General features: G+C 49.2%; 1 protein-coding gene across 2 annotated transcripts in view; it reads left to right on the top strand.

The window, feature by feature from the left end:
• MBP (myelin basic protein) overlaps positions 1-26,188 on the top strand; it is a 157,988-nt gene that overhangs the window by 115,900 nt on the left and 15,900 nt on the right. The window contains exons 4-5 of one of the 2 annotated variants that reach the window (XM_011948933.1): positions 4,111-4,547; positions 11,355-11,432. In XM_011948933.1, the coding sequence (XP_011804323.1) occupies positions 4,111-4,547; positions 11,355-11,432 (515 nt within the window). The remainder of the gene's footprint in view (positions 1-4,110; positions 4,548-11,354; positions 11,433-26,188) is intronic. The other variant, XM_011948934.1, reaches the window with a different exon arrangement.

Here is a 26,188-nt window from a genome sequence, read left to right as displayed (position 1 = left end):
GATCACGAGGTCAGGAGATCGAGACCATCCTGGTGAACACGGTGAAACCCCGTCTCTACTGAAAATACAAAAAAAAATTAGCTGGGCGTGGTGGCGGGCGCCTGTAGTCCCAGCTTCTAGGGAGGCTGAGGCAGGAGAATGGCGTTTACCTGGGAGGCAGTGGAGCTTGCAGTGAGTGGAGATCGCGCCACTGCATTCCAGCCTGGGCGACAGAGCGAGACTCCATCTCAAAAAAAAAGTAGAAGGTGCATCTTCACAGGTACTGTTTTATCTACAGCATCTGCCCAAGGTCAGCCACCTGGGAGGCTAGCAGGCTGTCATCTGGCTTAGTCAATAGTGCTATTAATGCAAGAGGCAATTGCATTTTTATTTAAAGTTTCTACAAGAATTGCTGAACCTGGGTTCCAATTCTGATGGTGCTCTGCCTGTCTGCGTGTGTGTGCATGTGTGTATGTGTACACACTGGTGCATGTGCAAAGGAGCGGGGGGTCACCTAAACTTACCGAGTACGCAGTTAACTCAGGTGGGAAATGTGTCTGCCCCACTCTTCCCTGAGAGCTGCTGCTGAGAGAGGCGGCATCTTCCGTCCCAGAGGCCGCTCCTACAGCTTCATCTGCAGAGCTGCCGATACCGGCGCTGTACGGAGTGGAGGGTGGAGGACGCTTTCTCAGGGGACAGCACTGTTCCAGATATTTAGTTTAACAACCTAACATCTCCCAAGTTGAGTGTCTTCTCAATCCACGTGAAGAAATGCCCTCAAAGTATTTTTAGTGTGAACCAAACCACATCAGAAACATCTTTTCCTCACCAACGTGTTTGTGACTTTCCCGCCTCTTAGTAATTGTGCAGAAAAGAGTCCACACCGGAGGGCTGGGACCGTCCACTCTCAGGCAGGCCTGTGGCGAGCTAGGTCCTGGGGTGTGGTCTGGGAACGCGGGTTTCCAGAGCGCTCCCACCCACCATGCCCTAACCAGGAGGGCGGTTTGCTGTGCCTGAACGGCTGTGAGCACCACATGGTCTGTGCGAAACGGCCTCTTTCCTCTGGAGCCTGGAATCTTGGTGGCACCAAGCGAGGCAGCCTATGAGACCAGCCCCTAGTGAAGCCCTGGGGAAGGGTCTCTAACAAGCCTCCCTAACAGACAGCATTTCATGTGTGGGGTCACGGCACGTGAGCATTTCACACGGGTCACGGTGTGTGCTGGGAGATTCGGCGTCCCATGTGGCTCTGAGGAGGGGTTCCTGGACTTCACCATGCACCTCTCATTGCAATGAGTCATAGCAGTGACAGGATCATATCCTAAGTCCCGGGAGCTCTCCTAGCAAGTCAGGGAAACTGGAGGGGTCACGGGGACCCCAGGGCAGTTATTAAAAGAAGTTCTTTGTGGAAACCGACCTAGAAGATCTGTCCACTGCTCACTCTTGGTCACTTGGCAGGCATGCATTCTCAGCTGTTCACTGGTTCCCTGTCTACACCTTCCCCAACCAGGCTGCCTGCAGCCATTCTCCCCACTCCCCCACCCCAGGACAGAGACCTTTCTTTCCTTAGTGTCCCAGCCAGACTCCCAGTCCATGTCCCTCTCCTGACTGCTCAGGATGGAAGCCAAGGTGCCTCCAGCATCTGGGTCCTACCATCTCAGTCGTATCCCTCCACAGAGGCCGCCCACCAGAATCTTCCCTCCCCAGGCCCTGCTGCTTCCCAGACCAAGCCCTGTCTTCTTGCCACATAGCCGCCTGCTCTGCCCTTTCCACCGTCTGTTCACAGTCATCAAGGCTGTGATACCCCTGCTGCTGCGCACAGATGGTCAGTGCTCTGCACAGCCCTCCTGCCCCACAGGTTACTGCCTGGCCAGGACATTCTCAGCCCAGCTGTCCTCCCGGGCCACACAGCCCTCCTGCCCCACAGGTTACTGCCTGGCCAGGACATTCTCAGCCCAGCTGTCCTCCCGGACCCACACAGGCCACTGACCCCAGGTTACTGCCTGGCCCAGGACATTCTCAGCCGGGCTGTCCTCCTGGACCCACACAGGCCTCCTGCGCCCCAGGTTACTGCCTGGCCCAGGACGTTCTCAGCCCAGCTGTCCTCCCAGACCCAGGACCAGCATGACCACTCTCCTGCTGCTTCTGCCACCTGTAAGCCGATTCCTCACAGGTTTCCAGGGGGGCCTGCCTTCCCCTCTGCCAGAAGCATCCTCCCCAACTTCCCCAAGTCCTCACAGGGCCCAGACTCTCATCGTGAGCAGATGTCACTTCCTCAAGGACCTTCTGCTGACCCAAGCCCTCTCTGCTTTCCTGTTCTCTTGCCTGATGTGAAGTTGTACATTGCATGAGTCTCCCAGGGCTGCCAAGACAAATTACCACATGCTGGGAGCTTAGCTGTGATCATTGTGAAGGCCGGAAATCTTAAGCTGAGATGTCTGCAGAGCCCTGCTTCCCCCGAAGGCTCTGCAGGAGAATTTGCTCCATGTCTCTTACTCCTGGTGGTGCCAGAAGTGCTTGGTGTTCTGCGGCTTGTAGATGCACTTCGCCAGGCTCCGCCTCCGTCTTCACACCTCTTCCCTGGGCATCTGTGCCTGTGTCCAAACTGCTCTCTTCTTACAAGGACACCAGTGATTGGAGTAGGGCCCACCCCATGCAGAATGACCTCATCTTCACTTGATTCCATCTGCAAAGATCCTGTTTCCAAATAAGGTCACATTCACAGGTACAGAGGTTAGGACGTGGATGTATCGTTTGGAAGGATACTATTCAATCCATAACATACATTTTCACCTGCTTTCCACACTAGAATGTAGGTTTCACGAGGACAAGGACCACATATTGTTCATCACTGTAACTCAAACATCTAGAACAGTACATTACACCTATTTGGTACTCACAAATAATGGATGGATGGATGCATGGGTGAACAGATAGGTAAATGGATGGATGCATGAGTGGATGGATGGATGGATGGATGGATGGATGGATGGATGGATGGATGGATGGATGGAAGAGTGGATGAGTGGATGGATAGGTGGTTGGATGAGTGAATGGGGGATAGATGGATGGATGGATGGATAAATGGATTGATATGTGGGTGGATGGATGGATGGATCGATGGATGCATGCATGAGTGGATAGATGGATGGGTGGGTGGATGGATGAGTGGATGGATGAATGGATGGATGAGTGGATGGGGGATGGATGGATGGGTGTGTATGGATGGATGAATAGATGGATGGATGGGTAAATGAACTGATATGTGGGTGGATGGATGGATGAATGGACAGATAGATGTATTGATGACTGGTATTACAGGAATATGTGAGTGAATCCTGTTTTCTGTAGATAAGTAATAGAGTTTGGAGAGGAAACTAAGTAAATGATATTCATTTAAACCTAACACTATAACTTGAAAGTAAAGTGGATTTATTGTCATTTGTGTCAGAAATACTGTGTTTTTTTTTGGAGAAAGCTATGAGATGCTGGTATACAACATGAAATTTCTCAGTCCCACTTTGGATTTCTAATTGTTTCTGCTTCCAGAGGAGAAGCCAAGTCAAAATGTCCTGAATAAGCAGTTCTCTATTGCGAGAGGCCTCTTGTGGAATCTGGGATTGAAAAAAATTCTAAATGCCCCACTTCTTTCAGGCACGAATTGCAAAATGTGGCAAGTTTTGCTTCTACCAAGAAAACTAAAAACACCTTTTGTGAAATAAATGATCCTTACATATTTAACTTATGCACCAGTGGCCTTTTAAACAGTCCGTGTCCCGTGAAGGTGCCTGCACATCTGGGCTCTCCAGGAGCAGCCATGGCAGCACCCAGGAAGAAACGCTGACGTGGCTGCTCTGCGTGCTCCCACTACTTCATCGGGAAGCCTTGGTGCATTTTACCCAGGGTGCCAAATCTCGAGTAACCGAGGAATCCCCAGGACCTTCTGAAACCCAGAGCTGCAATAAGGCTGCTCCATCCAGGTTAGCTCTGTCCTAGGCCAAGGGCTTTATGAGGACTGCACATATTCTGTGGGTTTTATAGGAGACAGCTAGGTCAAGACCCCTCAAAGAAAGCTGCTTTGTCCGGCGCTCAGCTTTGCACAGGCCCGTATTCATATCTCATTGTTGTTTGCAGGAGAGGCAGATGCGAACCAGAACAATGGGACCTCCTCTCAGGACACAGCGGTGACTGACTCCAAGCGCACAGCGGACCCAAAGAATGCCTGGCAGGATGCCCACCCAGCTGACCCAGGGAGCCGCCCCCACTTGATCCGCCTCTTTTCCCGAGATGCCCCGGGGAGGGAGGACAACACCTTCAAAGACAGGCCCTCTGAGTCCGACGAGCTCCAGACCATCCAAGAAGACTGTGCAGCCACCTCCGAGAGCCTGGATGTGATGGCGTCACAGAAGAGGCCCTCCCAGAGGCACGGATCCAAGTACCTGGCCACAGCAAGTACCATGGACCATGCCAGGCATGGCTTCCTCCCAAGGCACAGAGACACGGGCATCCTTGACTCCATTGGGCGCTTCTTTGGCGGTGACAGGGGTGTGCCCAAGCGGGGCTCTGGCAAGGTGAGCTCTGAGGAGTAGAGGAGCTTTAGTTTAAATGGAAAAGCAAAGGAGAAATCAGTAGGTGAATTAAGCCATTAGAGGAAGAACTGGCATGTAGCCTCTTGCTGTCTAAGGTCTCGTTCCATGCTGGAGAATGCATATGCGCCCAAGAGTGTGGGCCTGAGTGGCTGCTTAGGACGTTTTCATTTAACTCACCCCTTCTCTTCCTCACAAGGGATGGCGGCCGGGGTGTGGCTCAGGAATGTAAGGACATGCTGAATTCTGGATGTCTAAGGGTGCCTGGACACGGGCATTGCGGAAAGAGAGCCACATTCTCGGGGTGTCTGGTGGTGTGCGCGTGCGGACTTGATGACTGATGTGCCTCTGCGGCCCACACGCTGGGGTTCAGCCCTGGGTTACGGTCATTTTTCCCAGGAGTCAGTGCTGCTGGCTTCATGTTGCAGCAATCATAAGACTGAGGAAGACTTTTGAACAAATTCCTCAGTTTAAATCCGCCTTGAGCAGACTTTCTCTGTGGTGTGAGAAGTGGAAGGGGTGGAGGGATAAATGAGTGTCTATGAATCAAAGCTTTATTATCTTGTGATTCCATTACTTTGCATACAGAGTCTTAGAGGTTTCTTTATTTAAAAGCAAATGTTCTGTGGATAAAAATGTATTACAAGGAGAAAAAAAAAAAAAAAAAAACCTCTGCCGTGGGGTCCAGTGTCTAGGAGTGGCTTCTGCAGTTGAGTGTCAGTGGCGAACGTGTTGCTGCTGGTTCATCAAAGCACTGGTCCCTGAGTGCCATTCTGGTTGCAAATGCAGCACTTCACATGACGTTTAGAGAGTTTGGTGGTTGTGTAATTTTGCAGAGAGAGAAGTTTTTCCCAAAAAAAGTCCCTAGTTTATTGGGTGTTCTCTCACAACCTGTAAGATGCAGCTGTTTTTCTGCCTGTGCGCAGGGCTGATTCTGGAATTCTAGAAGGCCTTGTGGGAGCGTAAAAGGCTTTTGAATAACGTGTGGAACACAGCTCCTCATTCTGATAACACACAATCATAAAAACCATAGGGCAACTTGGAGTTAAGGAGTTTCTAAAATTTGCTTTAGTCTCCAACTGAAATTCTTTATTGATCATGAAATTGTTGAAGGTAAACGAATGTCAGTTTTGCCTTTCCTGTGGGCATGAAAGCACATGGAAGTTTCAGGCAACTGTTAACTTCTCTACCATCTGCTCTGCATTGAGATTTCAGGTTGTGACGCTTGCCGTGACTTATTTGTAAATGACATTTGGTGTATCTTAGGTACTCAAGGAATTGATATTCTGGCTAGTTCTTTCAGAGTATTTGTAGACATTTTCTTTTCCTTTGTGGCAGTCCTCCGTCATCCTGAAATGTTGCTGTTCCAACCTATTTCTAATGCTAATCTCAACGGGAAGCACTTTTGCAAGCCCAGCTATCAAACCACACCAGATATGTATGGTTCGGGTTGCCCAGTGAAGTGTGCTGTTATGCTAAGCACCCCTCACATATACAGCATCACCGGTTTTGAAAGCTTGAACTATTCTGCTTACTTCAAGGTACAGAAAAAAAAAAAAAGTACTTAAACTGTACAGAAAAGATGAAATCGCTGGATAGTATGTATTGTAAAACAAGCTTCATGTCAGTGATAATGGTTTAAGTTGAAATAAAATGGTGAAAGCATTGATATCAATCATTGTGACTTTATCTCCAAAGGATATTGAAACACATAGATGTTTTTCTTCCTTTATGGTGAGATTACAGCCTTTATTGTCTTAAATCTCTTATACTCTTCAATATTTTCAAATAAAACATTCTAGTCTCAGAAATAGTCCCTCTCTTTGCAAAACAGGGCTGCCCAATTTTCAAGGACCCAGAAAAATCAAAACACTTTCAAAAATTTAAAAAATAAAAATAATTTTCACATAATTGCTTTAGGAATTTTGAAGTGTCAATTCTTTTCACTATTGAGTGTTGAATATAGAAGATTTTTTTAATGAACAGGCTTGCCCTTTGATGCCAAAGGCAAAAAAAGTAATAACATTTGCATGTGTGATCATACAGCAACCTGTGAGGTGTTCCGGTGGAAAGCACGCAGTGGGGATGTGTATTTGTTCCACTCAACTATTTTATCACAAAGTGTCGTAAACATGGGAGATGAAAGCTTAACTCTCTCTACACCCAGCTACAAACCCACAGTGGCCCTAAAAATCTGGGGTATTCATTGGTGTGGGCTGCCATGGAGGAATTTTTGGTTTTGTTTTTATTTTTATTTGTTGCTCTGTTTACAAATCAGAAGAGCCCCCGTTTTTATATGCTAGGAAGGTCCTTGTGATAGACCAAAGAGGTGTGAAAACGGGAGAGGTGGAAGGCCCGAGCCCTGTCTCTCAGGACCACGGCAGCCTGCCCCACACACTGTTCTTCCGTTCCCCATCCAGAACAAGGTTTCCTGGCAGATTCCCGCCAGACTCTGAACGGAGCTCCCCATGACCCTATAAAAGGGGCTGTTTGTCCCCCTCCCACCCTCCTGTGCTCTTCCTCCCTCCCCTTGAGGGCACGTGGCCGCTGGTACCACATGTTGGAGCGGCCGCCCCCGAGCCCGGGAATGCCCTAACAACACCCACGCTGGTCCTGCTGGGAGCTGACATTCAAGAAAAGTGCATTAAAAATTCCTTGAGGAGGCATATTCTTTTGAGAGCCGTAAATGAAAAGTGCATTCACAGAGAACGTGCTCCTTTGTTGTGGGAGGAAAGAAAGGACTGTTGTTGCCTTTAAGGAACAGGTTTCCCAGTTCCCCAGAATGTCAGGGTCACATGAGGAATGGGTGGGCGCTTAGGGTCAAGACTGGTGTGTGCTTGGCCCGGCAGCTTCTCTCCCAGTGACCTCCCCAGCATCCCTCCTGTGCCAGTGCCCATATCTGAGGCCACTGGAGTGCCACGAGGCAGAGCCTGGAAACGCTCGCTTTGGAAACCGTTCCTTCCTTTTTATGTGGGGGAAGTAAGGTTTCACAAAACGCCTGAGCTGGACACGGCGATGCGCCACGGGGACAGTTCCCAAAACGGAAAGCAGCCAGGACATCCCCAGTCCCCCACTTCTCCGTGCTGTGTACTTTTAGGGAGCTTTTTGAAAGCTTGCTTCTGACTGATGATTTTGTCTTATTTTTCTGTTTTACATTAAAACCTTCATTTATCAACCTGCTCTTCCCAGCATTCTTCTGTTCAGCATTCAGTATGACTTCCGTGCCTCTAATTGTGACTGTGTAGGAGAAGAACTGTTTGTCATCCAGTGCTGTGGGGTATAGTCAGCCCTGTACATTAATCAGAATGTTCTGCTGCCTGATTTTTTTTCCACTGCGTTTTAATTTCATTAAACCTGTTTTAGTTCTACAGTAACCTAATTCCTCATTGTTAACATGAGCTCCTAATTCTGTAGCTGCGTTCTGTCATCCCACAAGGCGTGTACCATTTGGAGACACATGAAGGATACAGTAGACAGCACGGAGGGCAGAAACTCACAGGGCTGTCCTCCCTCCCCAGAGCACAGTGTGCACCCAGAACCAAATTCAATCTCATTCATCATGAGCGTGCGTGGCAGCTGATCTGGCCACCCAGTGCCTCCATTGGATAAGAGATTTGGCCAGAGATTCTTCTAGAGAAAATCCAAACATGGGGGGTGCATTTGTTTCTGCCCCCAAATACCTTTTGAGATTTCTTATAGGCATTCCTCTCAAAGTCTCATTACCCTGATCAGTTATTGATCGGAGGCTGCCCTGGCCCAGTCGCCAGCTGCTCACTGCATCCTTCTGTGGTCTCAGGAGCTGCAGTTGTGGCTGTTGTATGAATAGACGATAGTTAATTAGACGGGATACGTCTGTACTGGCAGTGATGTGGCAACGTCCTCTGTATAAGCGATACGTTTGTAAATCATGGTCATGTATCTGATGGCAATTGCCTGTGGTGGTTGTATCATGATTTTATTTTATTATGAGCTTTTTGCTTTATATATTTCTCTGCCTTTTTATGCACTCATTAAACAGTTTAACAGACCAAGGACAGTGTACTAATTGCATGTGAACTTTTTTAAGTTGTCGTGTTTGGTTTGCCCTCCCTACATCAGTGTGCTGCGTTGCTGGCATTTCTGTGGCCTGGTGACACAGCTGGCAGGTAAGTCTGGGCACCTGAGCTCCTGTGCGGGAAGGTCGCAGTTGCTCGCTCGTCTGCTTTTACTACCCAAAGACACTGGACTGTCTTCTCCCCTGACAGTTCGGTGTGCTGGTCTTTCTGTGATGACTATTCTGATTCTGCCTGAAGTTTCTTCTGCTTCTCTCAAAGCATCCTCCCGCGAATGTTAGGGCAGGGTGGATGCTGAGCAGACCCCACTGGCCGGTGCTGTCACAGACACAGCCCACTCCGCCAGAACTTCCTGAATGAACGTGCACACGGGTGCCAGTACCCACAGAGCCCCCCGGGAGCTCACACACAAGGGGGGTCATGGGAACCTCGAGACACTGAAATGAGGGGATGGTGCTGGCTCTGAAGGATGATAATGTGTATGAGATGAAGGGGAAACTTGGGGTCCTTGAGAAATTAGAAACAAGAGTAAAGATCAGTGATTGGCTTGGATGTGGTCCCGCCTTTCATGTCCATCAGACCCTCATCTTAACCCAACTCCCCCCTTTAAACTCATTTGCATTTTAAAGCATTCATTTCTCTCATCGTTGATTTTCCTTTGATAAAATGTCTGGACATTTGATAACAGGCAATTCTGATCAGTGAATTAGGAGCTTGGCTTGACATCTGAGGGAATAGCTCATCCTTAGAAAAAAAAACACACAGTAGCACTCGTGAAAATCACTTAGATATTGATTCAAATTTGAGAACTATGGACATTTCCTATCAAACCCTGATTCAATGTTTTTGTAAAGTTTTTTCCTTCATGTCTATCAGCACATTCTAAATGCTCTGAAATCATCCTACTTCATAAAAAGGTAGTAAAAAAAAAGGAGAAACAGCTAAAGAACACTGAATTCTTTTGAGGGAGCCCCGTAAAAGCAGACTCAGCACACACAATTTCTCCTAAGTGATTATTCTTGCCTTTCGTCTTCTCTGGCCCTTGCATTTGGCCTCCCTCTTCCTGGCGTTGGGAGTGGCAGGCAGCTGGGGCTACAGGTTGCATTTCCTGAAAACCATCAGTGGGATGCCTTATACCTACCTCAGTCACCTGCCTTCCCCATGGGTAGAAGGGGAGTCGGTGGAGGGGCTTCATACCAGCCCACCAGAGCCACGAGAACATGTCTCCCAGTGATGATCCGCTTCGTGAAGAAGAGCCATTGTAGGAGATGGAGGGAAAAGCAGTAGAAAGTTCTTTGCGTGCTGGCCCTGTGCAGAGCGTGCATTTGCTCATGCGCGTGGACGCCAGCTGATGGGAGTCCCTGCTTACGGGGACAGCTGAGTCTCATCAACACAGCAACTCCCACAGGCTTGTCCACGGAGACATCCTCTAAAGTAAATACTCAATTTACTTACTCTTTAATATCATAAATTAAAGTCACCAGAAATTCCTGCTAATGTAGAAATAGCCTCTCCATGCAGGGAGAGTCCATTCTGAGACATACAGCTAAGCACACACTCACCACAGATTTGCCTCTGAAAACCCCAGCGTGTTCACTTTCCATAATTACTTCTAGAACGTGCTCACATTCTTCAGTGTCGGAACTACTCTATTCTCACGCATACTCAGCTGCTAACCTGGTTAAAAGAATCCATTTCATCTGCAGCCAATACATCTCCTGAAACCAATGACACTGATTTCATCTCTTGACCACTACAAGTCTCTCTCCTCTTTCTCTTCTTTTCTCTGTCTTCATTTTGCTGTAGTGGATAGTCAAATAGACATTTCTTGCAGGGCGCTTACTTTGGTCCTATAATAGTCTTTCAGCTGCGGCCCTCAAAGTTCATTGATATAGCAGATACTCTCGTGTAACTGACAAAGAGAATACATTAAGTTAGAAGCAAATGCTACTTAGGAAGATTGGTAACCACAGAGCTCAGGTGAGTGCACAGCTCCTGCTCCCGCCGAGGAAGATTAACTTCCCACTTGTGTTAAATTCCTAACCTTCACCAGTAGCAAGGAAGAATGCCAGCAAGAAAATCAACTGTAAGCAATTGGCTCAAGTGACTTTGCACACTTGCTCCTAAAATTATTTCCTTATGCTCTGCAGAAAATCTGAAAAGGTCCGTCTTCGGTTCACTGAACCGTCATAGAGCAGGAACAGTTTCAACTTGTAAATCCTAACGCAGAAGCTAACACACTTGCTCTAAAAATACAACTCTACAAGGAAAGTGGAATGTAAAATTTATCCATTCCACGGTAGACGTCAAAAAACCCTTTTAGTGCACTTTGCTCCGGCCTGGGAAATGCCTTCCGCCCTGGAGCCTAGAAATCTTTCACAGCTGGTGCCTGCTGCCAGATTGAGAACACTTGGTCCCATTGTTTGATAGCGGGCCTCAGAACAGACTTTGGAGGAGAGAATTCTTCCCTGAACTTTCCTTTTGCTCTCTATTTCCTGAGTCCTCCGGGGCGCATGCCTGCCCTCTGACCTCCCATCACCTCTTGCTGGTCCGTCCATCATCCATCATCTGCACACGCCTTCTTCGCTCACTGTCGTCCTGCATCCTCCACCCCCTGCTCACTCCTCTTCACTCTGGGTTCTTGCCAAGCCAGCTCTAGAGGAGATTTGCTGGAGGACTTTGGGGCACTGCCGGCGGCGCCCACCCGGACTCACGCAGCCCACTCTGTGTCCCCCGGCAGGTACCCTGGCTAAAGCCGGGCCGGAGCCCTCTGCCCTCTCATGCCCGCAGCCAGCCTGGGCTGTGCAACATGTACAAGGTAAGATGCCGGCGGGTCCCCACCCATCAGGGCCAGGGGTGACCTGCCCTTGCCTGAGCTCTCAGCCACTGTCCCTCGGGGCAGGCAGTGTCACTGCCAGGGGTCCACCCCCAGCCTCCGGGGCATCTGTGAGGCCGTCATAGCCAAGAGGCAGCCCTGCCCCGCGAGAAAGCAGTTGCAGGAAAAGACATGGAGGACCTGCCTTTGAATCCTTGGAGGGACTCCTCTGCAAAGGGCATGGCTGTCAGCTCAGGATGATGGGCAGCCTTGGTGACAGGGTCTGCCTCACTTTGCCGAGACCTGAAGCGCGTGGAGGGGCCTGGGAGTGGCTCTGGTATTGAGGGCTGGCCTGGACCATGGCCACGTGCAAACCTGGGCCTGAGTGTGCTGGAAAACTAGTGCCTAGCAGACATTTGGCACGCACTGTAAACACAGGTTGAATTGAGCTCTAAACGATGAGTGTCCTTGGGCGTCTGGTCCCTCTGGGCTCTGTCCTCACCTGAGCCCAGCTGAGCTCTGTGTAGGAAGTGGGCTGTCACTGTGGCCTGTCCTCATCTCCTTGTGTGGCTGCCACAGCTTCTCAAAGTACATAGGTGCCAGGAGTAATCACAAAGAGGGCAGCCAGGAGGAGAAGGGGACAGGGACAAGCCCAGAGCTGGCACTGACGTCACCATGAGCAGGGCTGCTGTTTGCACACTAGGAGCGGTCACCACAAACCTGCGTCCACTGGGCCCCCTTCCAGATCTAAGCCACCACCGTCTGCACCTGGGCACCTGGCTTTTTAAGCGTGGGAATATGCAAAAGATTGGAAACCTGTGCTCAAGTACTTAAATAGCGAGAACATTTCACGAGTGTGCTCAATGGAGCACCCAGTGTGAGGGAGAGCTGGGGTACCCCTCTTCAGAGGCCTGCAAGGTGGGACCATTTACACTGAGCAGGGAGCACAGGAGCATGGGGGACAGGACGCCTGCGGATGCCAAAACCTGGAGCCCCTGAAGGGGAAGCGTCCACCAGGTATGGCTGCATGTCAGACATCACGCTAGTGCCTGGGTGTCCAGGGCTGCACCGCCGCGGTCCAGGAGTGGGTTTATGAGGAATGAGGATGTGCCTGCTGGCCCCAGGATGGCTAGTCCAGGGCAGTGGCTGAAAGTGCAGCAGAGGAAGCCAGGGCTTGGGGGCAGGAGGGCCCTGGGGGAGCCGGGGCCAGACAAGGGCCAGGTGAGAGCCCCACAGTGGTCGTGGGACTCGGAGTGACTGGCGGCTGTGGCTGGGGAGAAGGATTTCTTCCTCAAGCCACAGGGGAGGAGGCGACCGTGCACCCTGGGGGGGTCTCGGTGGTTTGGACGCCCATCCTGAGAGTCTGTGTTTAACTTGAATCGTGCCTTAGTTGTGAAGCCGCGCTTGATTTTCGAGGACTGTCTTGGTGATTGGAACCACCACCACCACCCCCAGGCAGTTTCTGAGGGTCCCCTGTCCTTCTGGGAGGCCTCTTCCCTGGGATGCACTGGGGCTGTGGCCACCTGGGCTTCACTGAGACCAGGACGGGGCTGCAAGCACCTGCCCCTGCCTGGGAGGCACCGACCCTTCCAGCCCCGCCCTGGAGAGCAGTGCTGGTGAGAAGGAGGATTTTAAGTCTGGGTAGGAATATCTGATGTGTGGGAGGGTTGAGCTAAGGGTAGCACAGCACCCAGTGTGTGACACGCTGGCAGGTAGCGGCTTGCCCCCTGCCCCGTTTCCTGCTCTGCGAGAGGCATGCTGTCCTCAGTGGACCCTGGCCACAGAGAGATGCAGCCTCTGCCAGAAACCCCATGTTGCCAAGCAGAGTGGAGAGGATCGGAGTCCTGGGCTTCTGTATCTGGATCATAGTAAGAAACTCAACAGAATGCTTCATTCCTCTTCTAAAAAATTATTTAGCAGGGAAAAGCAGCCCTCTGTTCTCCACAGCTTCATCCTGGACAGGTTTTGCATGTACCTTTAAAAACCTGGTCAAAGATAAGTCAATTCTCTGCACAATGCTTTGTCCACGTGACAGACCCCGCCTCACTCCTGTGCACACAGGGCAAGGTCACTGAAAGTCCTGCAGGCTTCCACGACTCGGCTCCTCGCACTCCACGCTTGTGTACTTGTGGACACCCCATTCTGGCCCAGATAGGAAAAGCAGCAGGGGTGTGTGTGTGGTATTTACATGTCTATGGAGTGAAGGGAAAATGAAGATAAGCATAAGTTGAAACTAAAGGCTGGGCAGGCTGTGTGGGCTCCCAGCGTTGCTCCTAATGGTCAGAGAACCCTCCCAGGACTGCGTGCTAGAGGCCTCGAGTTCTCCCTCCAGCCACCTGAGCAGGGGCCGGCGATGCCTGGCTCACAGAGGCCGTCTCTGCAGGAGGCGCAGGCGGGCTGGTCTGAGAGCCCCCAGGGGTGCCCCTGCCTGAAGACAGTGGCAAGCCCATGCCACTTGCATACTGAGTGGAAGAATAAGCGAGGAGCTTCCCTCTCTCATCTCTGAGAAGGAGCTTTTGAGTTTGAATGTCTTCCTCCAGTATTTTGGGATGCTTTGTTATTGTAAAAAGTGGCTGTGAAGGCACCAGCCACGGAGGGAGGAATTGCAAGGCTGGAGGCACTAAATGGTTTTAAAATACAGAGGGATTTTAAAATACGGGGATTCCATGACAAAGGACCCTTGAATCAGCTCCCAAGGGAGACAGAAGCAGCTGGGTGGAAGGCTCAGGCTGAGAAGTGCCAGGAACCAGCAGAGTCAGAACCGAGCACTCCCTGCCCTGTGACTCAAACACCCACAGCACTCATGCCCTTAGCTGAACGGAGGGTCTCTGCCTGGGTCCACCTCAGCCTGTGTCCTCTCCCTCCCTGTCTCTCTGTCTGTCTGCTTCTCCCTCTCTCCCTCCCTCTTCCTGTCTCTCTCTTCCTCTTCCCTCTCCCTGTCTGTGCAAACACACCAGGAGGGTAAGGGAGACACCCCAGCTATGAATCAGGCAACAACGAGACGAAGAACAACCTGCTCCCGTGCCGCGGTGCCCCCTCCAGAGCGGGACCCTGCTCCCAGCTCCCTGACTCCTGGGGACACCGGTGCTCTCAGGTCTGACAGGGCTCTTTTCTTTGAGGACTGGAAGGCGGGCAGCAGGAGCACAGGAGGGGAATAGTGTGACATCTGAGAACCCAAAAGCAAGCTGGGGAAGCAAGGATTCTGAGGCGAGAGGAGGAACACACACAATGGGTAATGGCCACGTCGGAAGTAGACCCACTGTTCTCTGCAGTTCCTCTGTCTGCACAGCCCCTGCCCGCCCGCCTGCCTGTCCATCCGGCGCTGCAGGTCCCTGGAACCTGATGCTGGGCCTGCGCTGGAAGCTGGAGTGAGGGCACCTGCGGTGCAGCTGGACAGGTGGCCCCCGGCAGGGCGGCTCCTCTCGGCCCCACCAATGGTGCCAGCTCCTCCAAGCTCCAAGCTCAGCCTGGGGCCCAGGACACTGACCTAAGCAGGAAGGGGCTGCTCTGGGCTTCCAGCTCTGCTCTGGGCTTCCAGCTCTGCTCTGGGCTTCCAGCAGCCGCCGTCTCCAAGTCCTCGGATGTCCTTTATGCCTCATTCTCACAGACCTTCATGCTCCTGGCCTGCCTCAGAGGACACTGTCTACCCCTCAGCCTTGGCGCCCATGGAGGCTTCTGGAAAGACCTGCCCTGCCTCCAAATCCGCCATCACCCAGCACATTGGCGTTTAGGAGGCAAAACATTTTGTGCCACGGGAAAGCACAGGATTAAGAACCAAAAATGCTTGGCTCAGGTCTCATGGCACCACGTCACAGCCCTGGACCTGGGGCAGGTGTCTGTCTTCTCCGAGCTTCCTTCCTTCTCCTGTAAAACAGCAACAGTGGCAAAAGCATCATCTGTCCTGCAGATGCTGTGGAATGTTGTGCCGATAGAGTGAGAAAAGCAAATGCCCCATAGGAGCCTCGTCCTCTGAAAACATTGGTGTCATCGTAACCCTGCCCCAGGGCCGCTCCACACTCGTGCAATTTTGGAAGAGGCTTGGTGACCCTCGGAGCTGCTGGGAAGAGCAGCACTGGCTCTAAAAAGCCCTGGTGGCCCCGGCCCCTCTGCCCCTCAAGGCTGTAGCTTTGGGTCCTCTGTGTTTCTGTGCTGGGGCCTTAGTTTCCAAAACTGTAAAATGAAAATCACAGTGGGTAACCCCACATCAATCCCTGCTCCCACCTTCTTAGAAGGAAATGGCAATCAAGCCTCAAAAGCTCCGTGGTCGGGGCAGCTGGACGAGAACTTCACCCTCTGGCCACCAGCTCCAAGTCCTCTGCGCTTGGGAAGCAGCCGTCTCGGAGCCTCCCCTGTGGGAGAGAAGTCCCTCTTGCCATGGGGAAGAGGAATTGTTTCCGTGGGTCTCTCCGGGCGAGGAGCAGAGACCCTGCTTCCTGGAGCTGTGGTCATCCAGGGTGTGCTCCTGCATGGAGACGCCGTGGCAAAATGGTACCCGGGGGTGAGCTGCCATCAAGGTGCTAACCAGAGAGGCCACGGCACAGCCACCCCGAGGAAAGCACACAGCCATTCTAAGGACTTCCTCCCACTCTGACAGCAGCTCTCGGCTCTGACAGGTGCTGTTTATCCACCTCCATTGCTTCTCCCTCTTCAGCACACTCACCAGGACGAGGAAGCTGGAACCCAGCATCAAAACTCTTCCCCTTTGAGATTAAACCCAGATCAGAAAAATGCAGCCACTGAAAGGGTTTACTTAATGGCAGAAGCACAGGCTGCTGACCTTTGACTTTTGTGTCCTTCTGTGCCCAGAGCCAGAGCCCCCATGTGGGTCCCACGAGGTTTCGTGCCAAGAGGTCTCTGATGCCGACCCCTGTATCACCAGGGGACAGAGGCAAAGGCCCCCAAAGGAGGCCACGAGAACTTCACCTCTCCGTGAAACACGGGAGGGAAAACACGACCAGATACGCCCTGACCACATCTACAAAAGCAGTATCTCAATCTCTGTGTCCAGCCTCACAGTTTGCTAAGAGGAGAAACGCTGGTTTTCCTGTCAGGGGGCAACTCAACAACCCCCCACGGAGAGCACCAGGAGGGAAACCACACGCAGGTCACGGTCGCCAGTGGCCACCACCACCTGCAGCGCTCTCAATCCCAGTGTCTGCAAGGAGCTGTCTCGCCTGGACAGCCTCAGGCTACCTGAAGTCTGCATCAGAACTAAAGGCATGTGTGTGGATTTTTTCAGACTTAGAGAAAAGCCCGCTATTGTGGATGGCACACAGCTTTCTATAAAGAAAATAAATGCCCGCGACTTTCTTTAATTCGTGCGAGCCAATGATTCAGGAATAAACATAATCTTCAACCCGGCAAAGGGCAAAAGCACAGGAAAAACTGCATCTGTCATTCAGACAGAAAAGAATTCTCTCCAGACTGCAAAATCCAAAATGCCCTGATCTTGCTAGAAAAAAGAAAAAAAAAGAAAAAAAAAATCGATTATACTCTCCTGAGGCGTGGTAGGAGCTGTTTGACCAGAAATGGGCATGCTTTTTTTCAGAGGAAGCTATTATTTAATTAGTATTGTAACTCGTATTTAACTAGTATTGAAAAGAGAACCACAGTGTTCTGTGATTTCTTGGAATTGCCAGAGTATTGTGATGTCAGGGGGATGGGGAGTAAGAATAAGGGAGACACACGGCCCACCATTCATGGTCGGACGTGTCATCTCATCTCCAGCCTTGCAGGCTTTGACACATGTGTTCTGTCCAATAATACTGATTTCATTGGTGCCTGTTTTAGCCGCTGGGCCAGTTGCCATGGGAAACAGATGCCATGACCCTAAGCTTCAGATAATTTGCAGGGGGTCTGCTGTTCGCCACTCCCACCGGTTTTTAGGTAGAAAATACACATGCATTGAAACAGAAGATCCCTGGAGAGAAAGGAGGCCGCCACGTAGGTGACCGTCTCCTTTGAGCATTTTAAGGAGGATCATTTAATCACTTAAACAAGGTTTCTGGGGATGTAAAGGATCTTTGTGAGCCATGAAAGAAGTGTGAGGCAGGGGAAAAATGGCAGAAAATGTGCATCTAGTTCATCTAGAGCTACATTTTACGATTCCTAATTCAAAAAATACACCGAAGAAGCATATTATCACTTTCACAAGAAAAAATTGATATCAAATATTCCGCTGTGTCCTTTGTTATCATGGCAGCTCAGAAAAGCAGTGACACCGCTGTCTTCCATGGTTCCAAACAGGCCACACAGATTCATCCCTGAGCTCTCTGGCTCTGAGTTTTTCCAGATTAACTTCTGAGCTCTCTGGTATCTGCATTTCCTGAGAGTGCCACAAGAATCAAATATTACCCTGGGAGGAAAAAAGAGGATAAAGCAAATTCATTCGCTCTTCACTCTCAGTACCACTGGTGAAACCATCGACATGAACAGTATAGGTCCCGAATGTCGCTCTGTGGATGTGTGCAAAAATCCGCCACGTTCAACCTGGGAATGAAAGGAACAAGTACCAGGAGATACGTTGGCTGGTTGGTTTTCAGTCACATAGACAAAACAGGACGGTCCAGACAGTGCAGTCTGTCAGTCCCGAGGCATCACTTTCCACTGAAGGAGGGACTGACAGGCCCTTTGTTTTAATTACATAGAAATGCACCTTTTTTTTTTTTTTTTGAGACAGAGTCTCGCTCTGTCGCCCAGGCTGGAGTGCAGTGGTGCGATTTTGGCTCACTGCAAGCTCCGCCTCCCGGGTTCACGCCAAGAAATGCACCTTTCAAAATGACAGATAAAATTGGAAAATCTCATCTCATTAACTGCACTTGCATTTATTGTATCCATCAGTGTTTACCAAAATAATTGGGAACTAATTTTCTAGTAAACAGTGCAATTGAAGCTTCCCTCATTCCCTAGACACTAACTGGCATATGTCATTGACTTAGTCTACAGATACTAGTTTATTTTTCTCATCTATGAGCACATTGTTATTTCTAGCCAATAGCTTCATAACTTACCATAAGGTAAGTCTACAAATTCTTGTAATAAACAAAATACAATGTAAAAATCCATTCTTCTCCCTTCCCTTTTCCCTTTCTGCTACGACTAACCAGGGAATTTCCTCATAGGCCACTGAGTTTTGGGTGGGTAACGTGAGCCTCTCATCCTACATTCACTCCACAAGAGTCTCACTTGGCATGGAGTCTGAAGATCAAGCCCTAGACAGCCAGCAGACTCGGCGAGCAGGTCCCTGAACCTCTTTGCATCTCAATATTCACATCTGTAAAATGAGTGGGGATGTGGGAACAGTGCTGCGTGATGCTTTGGTTTATGATGCTCACACCTCATGTTTTAAAACCAAGACTCATTGCTTTCTCTGTTCTGGTTTTGCACTGAATCCTTTTGGGGACACAGGGAAAAAATGTACGTTCCTAGAACTTGGACCAATTACTTGATTAAGACAATGCCCATAAGAAAATCCCTACTGCATTTAGCCACTGGATGGTAGATGCTGCTCTCTGGGCATATTGAGATGCATCAACAGAGAGACATTTTTCTAACGTGTCATTCTGCGATGACATCACGGACCACACGACAAAGGGAAGACTAGGCGTTTGCTAAGGCTCCACAACCAAGTGCTGATGGATGCATCTCTGTAGCAAAGGCCCTAATGGGAGGCGCAGGTGGAGAAAGCCAGGTGCATGAGACCCCGCCGTGAGTGCCTCCATGAGAACGCACCATTCCAGGTTTACAAGAGGGCAGAGGTCTCCAGGTGGCAACTCCACATGGAGCCAACTTCCTGTGCTCCATCCCATCAGGTGGGAAAATGGGGCAGATGTTATCAACACTCAGTTATTTGACCCACTTCCCAAAAACTGGCACACAAGAACAATGGGGAAACAATGTACTATCTGTTAATATGTGTGATCTGAAAGAAGGCAGATCATCTTTAATGATAGATGTTCTGACATGTGACTGTGTCAGTAAGAACACTATTGTGAGGGGAGGGTGGGATGAGCAGGAACTCTTCCTCATGGGAATTTTTTTTTTTTTTTTTTTTGAGATGAAATCTCACTTTCTCACCCAGGATGGAGTGCAGTGGCGCGATCTCGGCTCACTGCAACCTCCGCCTCCCAGGTCAGGTGATTCTCCTACCTCAGCCTCCCGAGTAGCTGGGATTACAGGTGTCCGCCACCACACCCGGCTAATTCTTGTATTTTAGTAGAGAGGGGGTTTTGCCATGTTGGCCAGGCAGGTCTCAAACTCCTGACCTCAGGTGATCCACCCACCTTGGCCTCCTAAAGTTCTGGGATTGCAGGTGTGAGCCACCCTGCCTGGCCTCTTATGGACATTTTCTTAATTAATCATCCAGGTTCTAGGAAAGCACACTTCTCCTTGTGTCTCCAAAAGGATTCCATGTGAAACAGGAGTAAAGACCTCCAATACCTTGCCCATCTGTTAAAACTGCAGAGTGGGTCCCCAGCGGGCTCATTAGCTGCTGTGGACTGTGGCAGAGCTGCTGGAGGCTGTCAGGCTACAATGGGCCAGTCTTCTGGGTAGGTGGATCTACACCCATGTATCTAGTGATTTACTCTCATCCAGAAGAGAAACGCGGGCACACTCCAGCCTGGGATGGCAGGGAAGGAACCCAGGCCCCACGGGGCCCCGCATGGTCCCACCTGGAGAATCAGTGAGCTTCAGGGTCCGGGCCAGTGAGCCTGGACCCGGTGAGCGGGGACCGCGTGGGCGGGACCGGGCAGGCTCAGAGCCATAAACTCACTAGGTCTTCACGTGTTGACCTTGTGATCATTGATTCAGGGAAGCAATTAAATTCCTCTCTCAGACAGCGAAGTAAGAGCTTGAACTCTTTTTTTCCCCAACCACAAAACTCCAGGCACCAGTGAATATTAATCTTTTTTCAAATTAATTGTAAACATTTCTTCTGAGAGGGAGTGACTCCATCCATGTAAAATCCGAATGGAAATGATGCTGCCAAGAAAGGCCTTGGCCCTGCAGCCACTGATCTTCAGATGCATTGGGAGGCAACTCATCTGTTACTCCTCTCCGTTTAAGAACGCCCAGCTCCCCAGACCTTAAAACAAATTGGAAAGCAGGGCGGGGGGTGGTGAAAACAAAACAAAACAAAAAAAACTCTTTCTGATTTCTGGAGAGAAACGGGCCGCGAGCAGCAGCCTGGGTGCCGTGCGCAGGAGCTCCGCCTGCTGGTGATGAGGAAAACAGTTCTTCAAAAATCATACAATCAGGCTCATGGAAAAAGGAATTTCTTTTACAAATAAATGGCCACCCATGGTCTTCCTCCCATGATTTTAAAAACTTTTCAGGAAGGTATTATATTTACCAGCCGAAAGTTTGTCATTTTGTTGTTGCTCTATGAATCGTGATGAAAACCTGTACCGATAGGAAGAGGCTTCTGACACCGTCGAGTAAACCAAGAAAACTCAGGTGCAGAAAACAGTGTGTCTAGTATGATCACTTTGAACGGCATTTGCATATTTTGTCTGTGTTTTTGCACAAAGCCAGATCTAACAATGTGCTCATCAAAGTGTAAACCAGGGTCATCGTTAAGTGGTAGAATTTTTCCACAAACTTTCTTAACTTTCTTATTTCATGTGATATCTTTCTATGAGCATGTATTACTTTTCTAAACAATAGAAAATATTCATTTTTTAAAATCAGGTCATTTTTTAATTATTCACTTGTCCCAAGTAGTCAGCTCCAAATAAGCCAAACATTTTGCAGAAATGTCCTGGCCTCATCTCTAGCTGGCAAAACGCAGATTGCAGGATGCCCCCCAGCATCTGAGTCCACATCACCAGGTGCAGCCTCTGTCCATTTCTTATTTTATGGTGCAACTGACCACCTAGCTCTTCCTCTGCTTTTAATCACCTACAAAGAAAGTGCAGTACTTGAAACAGGTTGGGGATGGCCATGGAGACACAAATCTCAATGAATAACCAACATGTTCACAGTTTTGGCTTTTTTTAAACCTTAGTGTGTACAACTAAAAGTATATCAGGGAATTACTAAATGTGTGTCCTAAAAACTAAGCAGGCCGTGTGCAGTGGCTCACACCTGTAATCCCAGCACTTTGGGGAGGCCAAGGTGGGCAGATCGCTTGAGGCCAGGAGTTCAAGACCAGCCTGGGCAGCATGGTGAAACCCGCCTCTACTGAAAATACAAAAATTAGCCAGGCATGCTGGTACGTGCCTGTAATCCCAGCTACTTGGGAGGCCGAGGTATGAAGATCGCTTGAACCCAGGAGGTGGAGGTTGCAGTGAACCAAGATCAGGCTACTGTACTTCAGTTCAGCCTGGAAGACAGAGTGAGACTGTCTCAAAAAACAAAAGATAAAAGAAAAAAAAGAAGAAAAACCCTAAACCTAACAGCAGGAATCCTTTCTCTCCCAGAGAACTGAAGTTCAGCTCTCGGTTCACTTTCAAGATGACCTTAGACAGCACAAGTGGTCCTGGGGCCGCGGCTCAGAACTTCCGACGGACTGACGGGGGAAGCTGAGGTTGCGAGGCTGGCTCAGGCCCTCAGCCGTCTCCTCCGGGAAGGCTTGAGTGTGGGCCACCCCCTTCAGCGTCCCCCGTGGCTGGTCTGTGAAGTGACTTGAGTTCACCTTCGCCCCCTAAGCCCCCCACCCAGCTTGCGTCTTCCCCTCACCTCCTCCTGTTGTTTCTTTAAGGCCTAGCATCTTCTCCCAGCTCCTCCCACCTAGGAACAGGTAACCTGTTTACCATAAGGTGTGACAGAATAAGTGCCCCGTTCCTCATAAATTGCAAAATAAACCTCCCAAAATACTGCTTTTAAAATCCGCTGACACCTTGCATTTATCACATTTCCTGCCCCTCTGGAAGCCGTGGAGGTGGTGGTGCATTCCCCCAATTGAACCGAGCAGGGTGTGTGGTGAGCAAGGGGCTGTGGGGTCAGTGAGGAAGGGGCCGAGGGGCTGCATGAAAGGACCACAGACCCGGATCGAGGATCCAGAAGGATGGGGCTGCTTCTGACCTTCCCTGCTGGCCCGTGTGACTGAAGCTGTATTGGATGGACCTGCAATCGGCTACTCACTGGAAAGCGGGGCAGACACAGGGCTCCACTTCTCAGCCAAGCCATCCTAATACTGTGTGTACGTCTCATCTCGTAAATGTAAATGCACCTCGACCTTCAAAAGGGCGTCAGTGTCCCAATGCTGTGTGCTGCTATTCCTTCAAAGAAGAAGGGAGCCTCAGCCAGTCAGCTTTAGGGCAGGCTGCTGGGGAAAGAAGGGTGGGGCATTTGAGCGTCTCTTCTGTGCGTCACCCAAGGGCATGGGAATGTCATGGCCGAATCAGATCGGCGTCGCTCGGGGGAGCCTGGGTCACTTAAAAGGTGACTCAGAACTACAGCCAAAATGTGGACACAGCCCAGAAGTCCCCAGAAGGGTGAATGGATGAGCAGAAAGCCATCCGTGCATACAGTACAGTGGATGTCGTTCAGCCTAACAGTGGAAGGGCGTTCTGACAGGCTGCAGCACAGGGAGCCTGGAGGGCCCTGCGGTAAGCGTACTAAGCCATCCCCAGAGAACAGACGCTGCGTGGCTCCATGCAGAGGAGGCCCCTAGGGTGGCCTAGTTCATAGAGACAAAGCGACTTGAATGCAGGGCCAGGGATGGAGAGTGAGTGTTTCATGGGAACCGGGTTTCAGTTGGGGAAGCTGGAGAGGGTCTAGAGAGGGATGGCGGTGATGTGTTATACAACACTGCGAATGTGATGTATGCCACTGAATTGCACACTTAAAAATTGTTAGAATGGTAAGTTTTATGTTATGTGTGTTTCACCCCAATACAAAATTTACTTTTTAAAAAGTGGCTCGGATGCAGCACCCGTCCACGCGGACCATGCAGTCCCCTGCCCGAGGTCGTCGCCACCCTGTGGCGTGTTCCTGGGCTTTTCTTCCTGTGCCCAGCACAGAAGCTCTTTAGGAACATCAACCAAAACCCAGGTCTGGAGTCTCAGGAAACAACCAGTATAGAAGCTCAGCAGAGACTGATCTCGCTTGCTTTGCACTTTTCCAAGGTGGTTTCTTAGTAAAATTCTAGAACAGAACACTCGGAGAGCCTCTGTTTCAGTGCCATCATTTCACCCGTGAGGAACCAGAGCCCCAGGGCCCCAAGGGACTTGCTGAAGGCCGCACAGGTGGTGTCAGGCCCAGGCTGGAGCCTCCCGGCTCCCTGCAGCAAGCTGTTTCACAAGGCTGCCATGGAGGGCTTTTGTTCCTCTGGCCACTTTCTGTTTGCTGAGCTCCACTGTGTGAGTCAAATGCCAGAAGCTTTGGGGATCCCACAGAAGTTTTTCTTTTTTCCTCTGAAAGATTAAAATCTAGCTGAAGAGGGAAGATGCTTGCAGAAAGCTAAAAAAGACAATCCAATGCCAGATGAGGGTTGCAGCCAAAAGAGGCTATATTTTCCCAAAACGGAGACATTTGGAAGGGGAGCACACTCTAGGCAAAGGTCAGGGAGCCCGCAGGAGCCCCGAGGCAGAAGGAGATGCCAATGCTCTCAGGGGAGACCGGAGACTGCCGATCCGAAAATTCGCACAGTGAAACAATGCGCACGTGAATTCCACTTCTGGCTCTACAATGACAGGTCATGTTAAATGACCTTATTCTAGTTCACAAAATAATGAACAAAATGGGCTTGCTTTGGGAATACAGTTCTATGAGTTGTGATGCACGTATGGATTTGTGTAGCTACCGTCATAATAAGGACACACAACCCCATAGCCTCCCACCCCTCCTTCCCTCGTGGTCCACACTGCACCTTCCCCTATTCCCTACCCCCAGCTCTGACCTCCCCCAATATAGGTCAGCCTTTTCCAGCATGTCATAGAAATAAGATCACACAGTATAAAACCTTTTAGAATGGCGGCTTTTACTCAGCAAGATTCCTTGGAGCTGCTTCTAGGCTGTTGCTTGTATCTAGAGTTTGTATTTTTATTGCCAAATAGTATTTCATGCCTGGATACAACACGGTATGTTTACCCCTTCAACCTCTCAAGAACATTTGGGTTGTTGACAGTTTTTAGTGAAATCTAGCGAGTTTAGCTGCTGTGAACATTCATGTACAGGTTATTGTGTAAACATAAGTTTTTATAAAAATTTAAATTACTGTTCCCTCAAAAGATGGGTGGCCTATATATTCATTATAAAAACCGTTTCCAAAAACATGTAATTTATCCTTTAGTATTTAAAGCAGGAAATGGAATTACAGGGTCATATGGAAAGTTTAGGGTTAACTTTCTAAGAAACTGCCAAATTGTTTCCAGGAGTGACAGTTCGCGTTCCCAAGGTAATCCATGAGGGCTCAGGTGGCTCCACATCCTAACCAGCACTTGGGAATGTTGGCGTTTTTTATTTCAGCCATTCTAACGGTGCGGTGTCACCCATTCTAACGGTGCGGTGTCACCCATTCTAACGGTGCGGTGTCACCCATTCTAACGGTGTGGTATCATCTCATGGCTTTGATTTGTGTTTTCCTGATGCTGATGATGACGTCGAACATCTTTTCACCTGCTTGTTCACCCTCCCTATGTCCTCTTTGCTGAAGTGTTTATTCAAGTGTTTAGTCCGTTTTTAAACCAAATCGTTTTCTTCTGGTTGAGTCTTGAGAGTCCTTTACAGATTCTGCTTTCAAGTCCTTTGTTAGATACGTAATTTGCAAATATTTTCTCTCTGTATGTAGCTTGTTTTTTTATTCTCTTGATGGTGTCTTTTGTAAAACAAAAGTTTTTAAATTTGGATGAGGTCCAATTTATCCCTTTTTCCTTTTATAGATGATGTTTTGGTGTCAGGTCTAAGGACTTGTTGTCTACTCACAGGTCAGGAAGGTTTTTCTCCTATGGCTGCTTCTAAAATTTTATACTTTTACATCATGGATACAATCTATGATCTAGTTTGAGTTCAATCTTGTGTAAGGTGTGGATTGGGGTTAAAATGGTTTTTTGTGGTTGGTTTTTTCTTTCTTTTTTTTTTTTTTTTAACATATGGATGTTCAACTGTTTCAATGCTGTTTGTTGAGAAGACAGTTTTTTCCATTGAATGATCTTTGCCGGGAATTGGCTGGTCAGATTTGGGTGAGTCTGTCTCTGGACTCCATTCTGTCCATTATTCTAGGTGTCTGTCCTTCTTCTAACACCACAGGTCCTCAGTTACCATAGCTGCATAGTCAATCTTAGAACCAGGTGATGCGTTTCTCTCACTTTATGTGTCCTTTTCACAATTGTTTGGCTATTTTTGCTCCTTTGGATTTCCATACAGTTTTAGAATCCACCTCTCTATCTAAACAAAACCTTGCTGGAATTTGAACTGGAATTGCATTAAACCTGTAGATCAATTTGGGGAAAGAATCAACAGTTTTACTGTGTTGAGTCTTCTAATCCATGAACATAGTATGTCTCTCTGTTTATTTAAGTTCTCTTTGATTTCTTCCACCAGCATTTTCTAGTGTTAGCATTAAAGTTCTGTATCTTTTTGCTAAATGTACGCCTAATATTTTGTTTCCTTGATGCTATTCTATATAATAATTTTTCATGTTGATTTTTAATTGTTCATTACTTGGATGTAGACATATAATTGACTAAATGTCCTTTCAGTAATAGGTCATTAGAACTATGGTATAACAACACAAATATAAGACTGCCTCAAACTATCCGTGCAACTAATGATCTATGGCTAAAAGCCCAAGTCAGAATCCTAGTTCAGTCACT

Source organism: Colobus angolensis, unplaced genomic scaffold, assembly GCF_000951035.1.
Source record: "Colobus angolensis palliatus isolate OR3802 unplaced genomic scaffold, Cang.pa_1.0 Scaffold287, whole genome shotgun sequence".
NCBI lineage: Eukaryota > Metazoa > Chordata > Mammalia > Primates > Cercopithecidae > Colobus > Colobus angolensis.
This window is presented reverse-complemented; position numbering and strand designations above follow the sequence as displayed.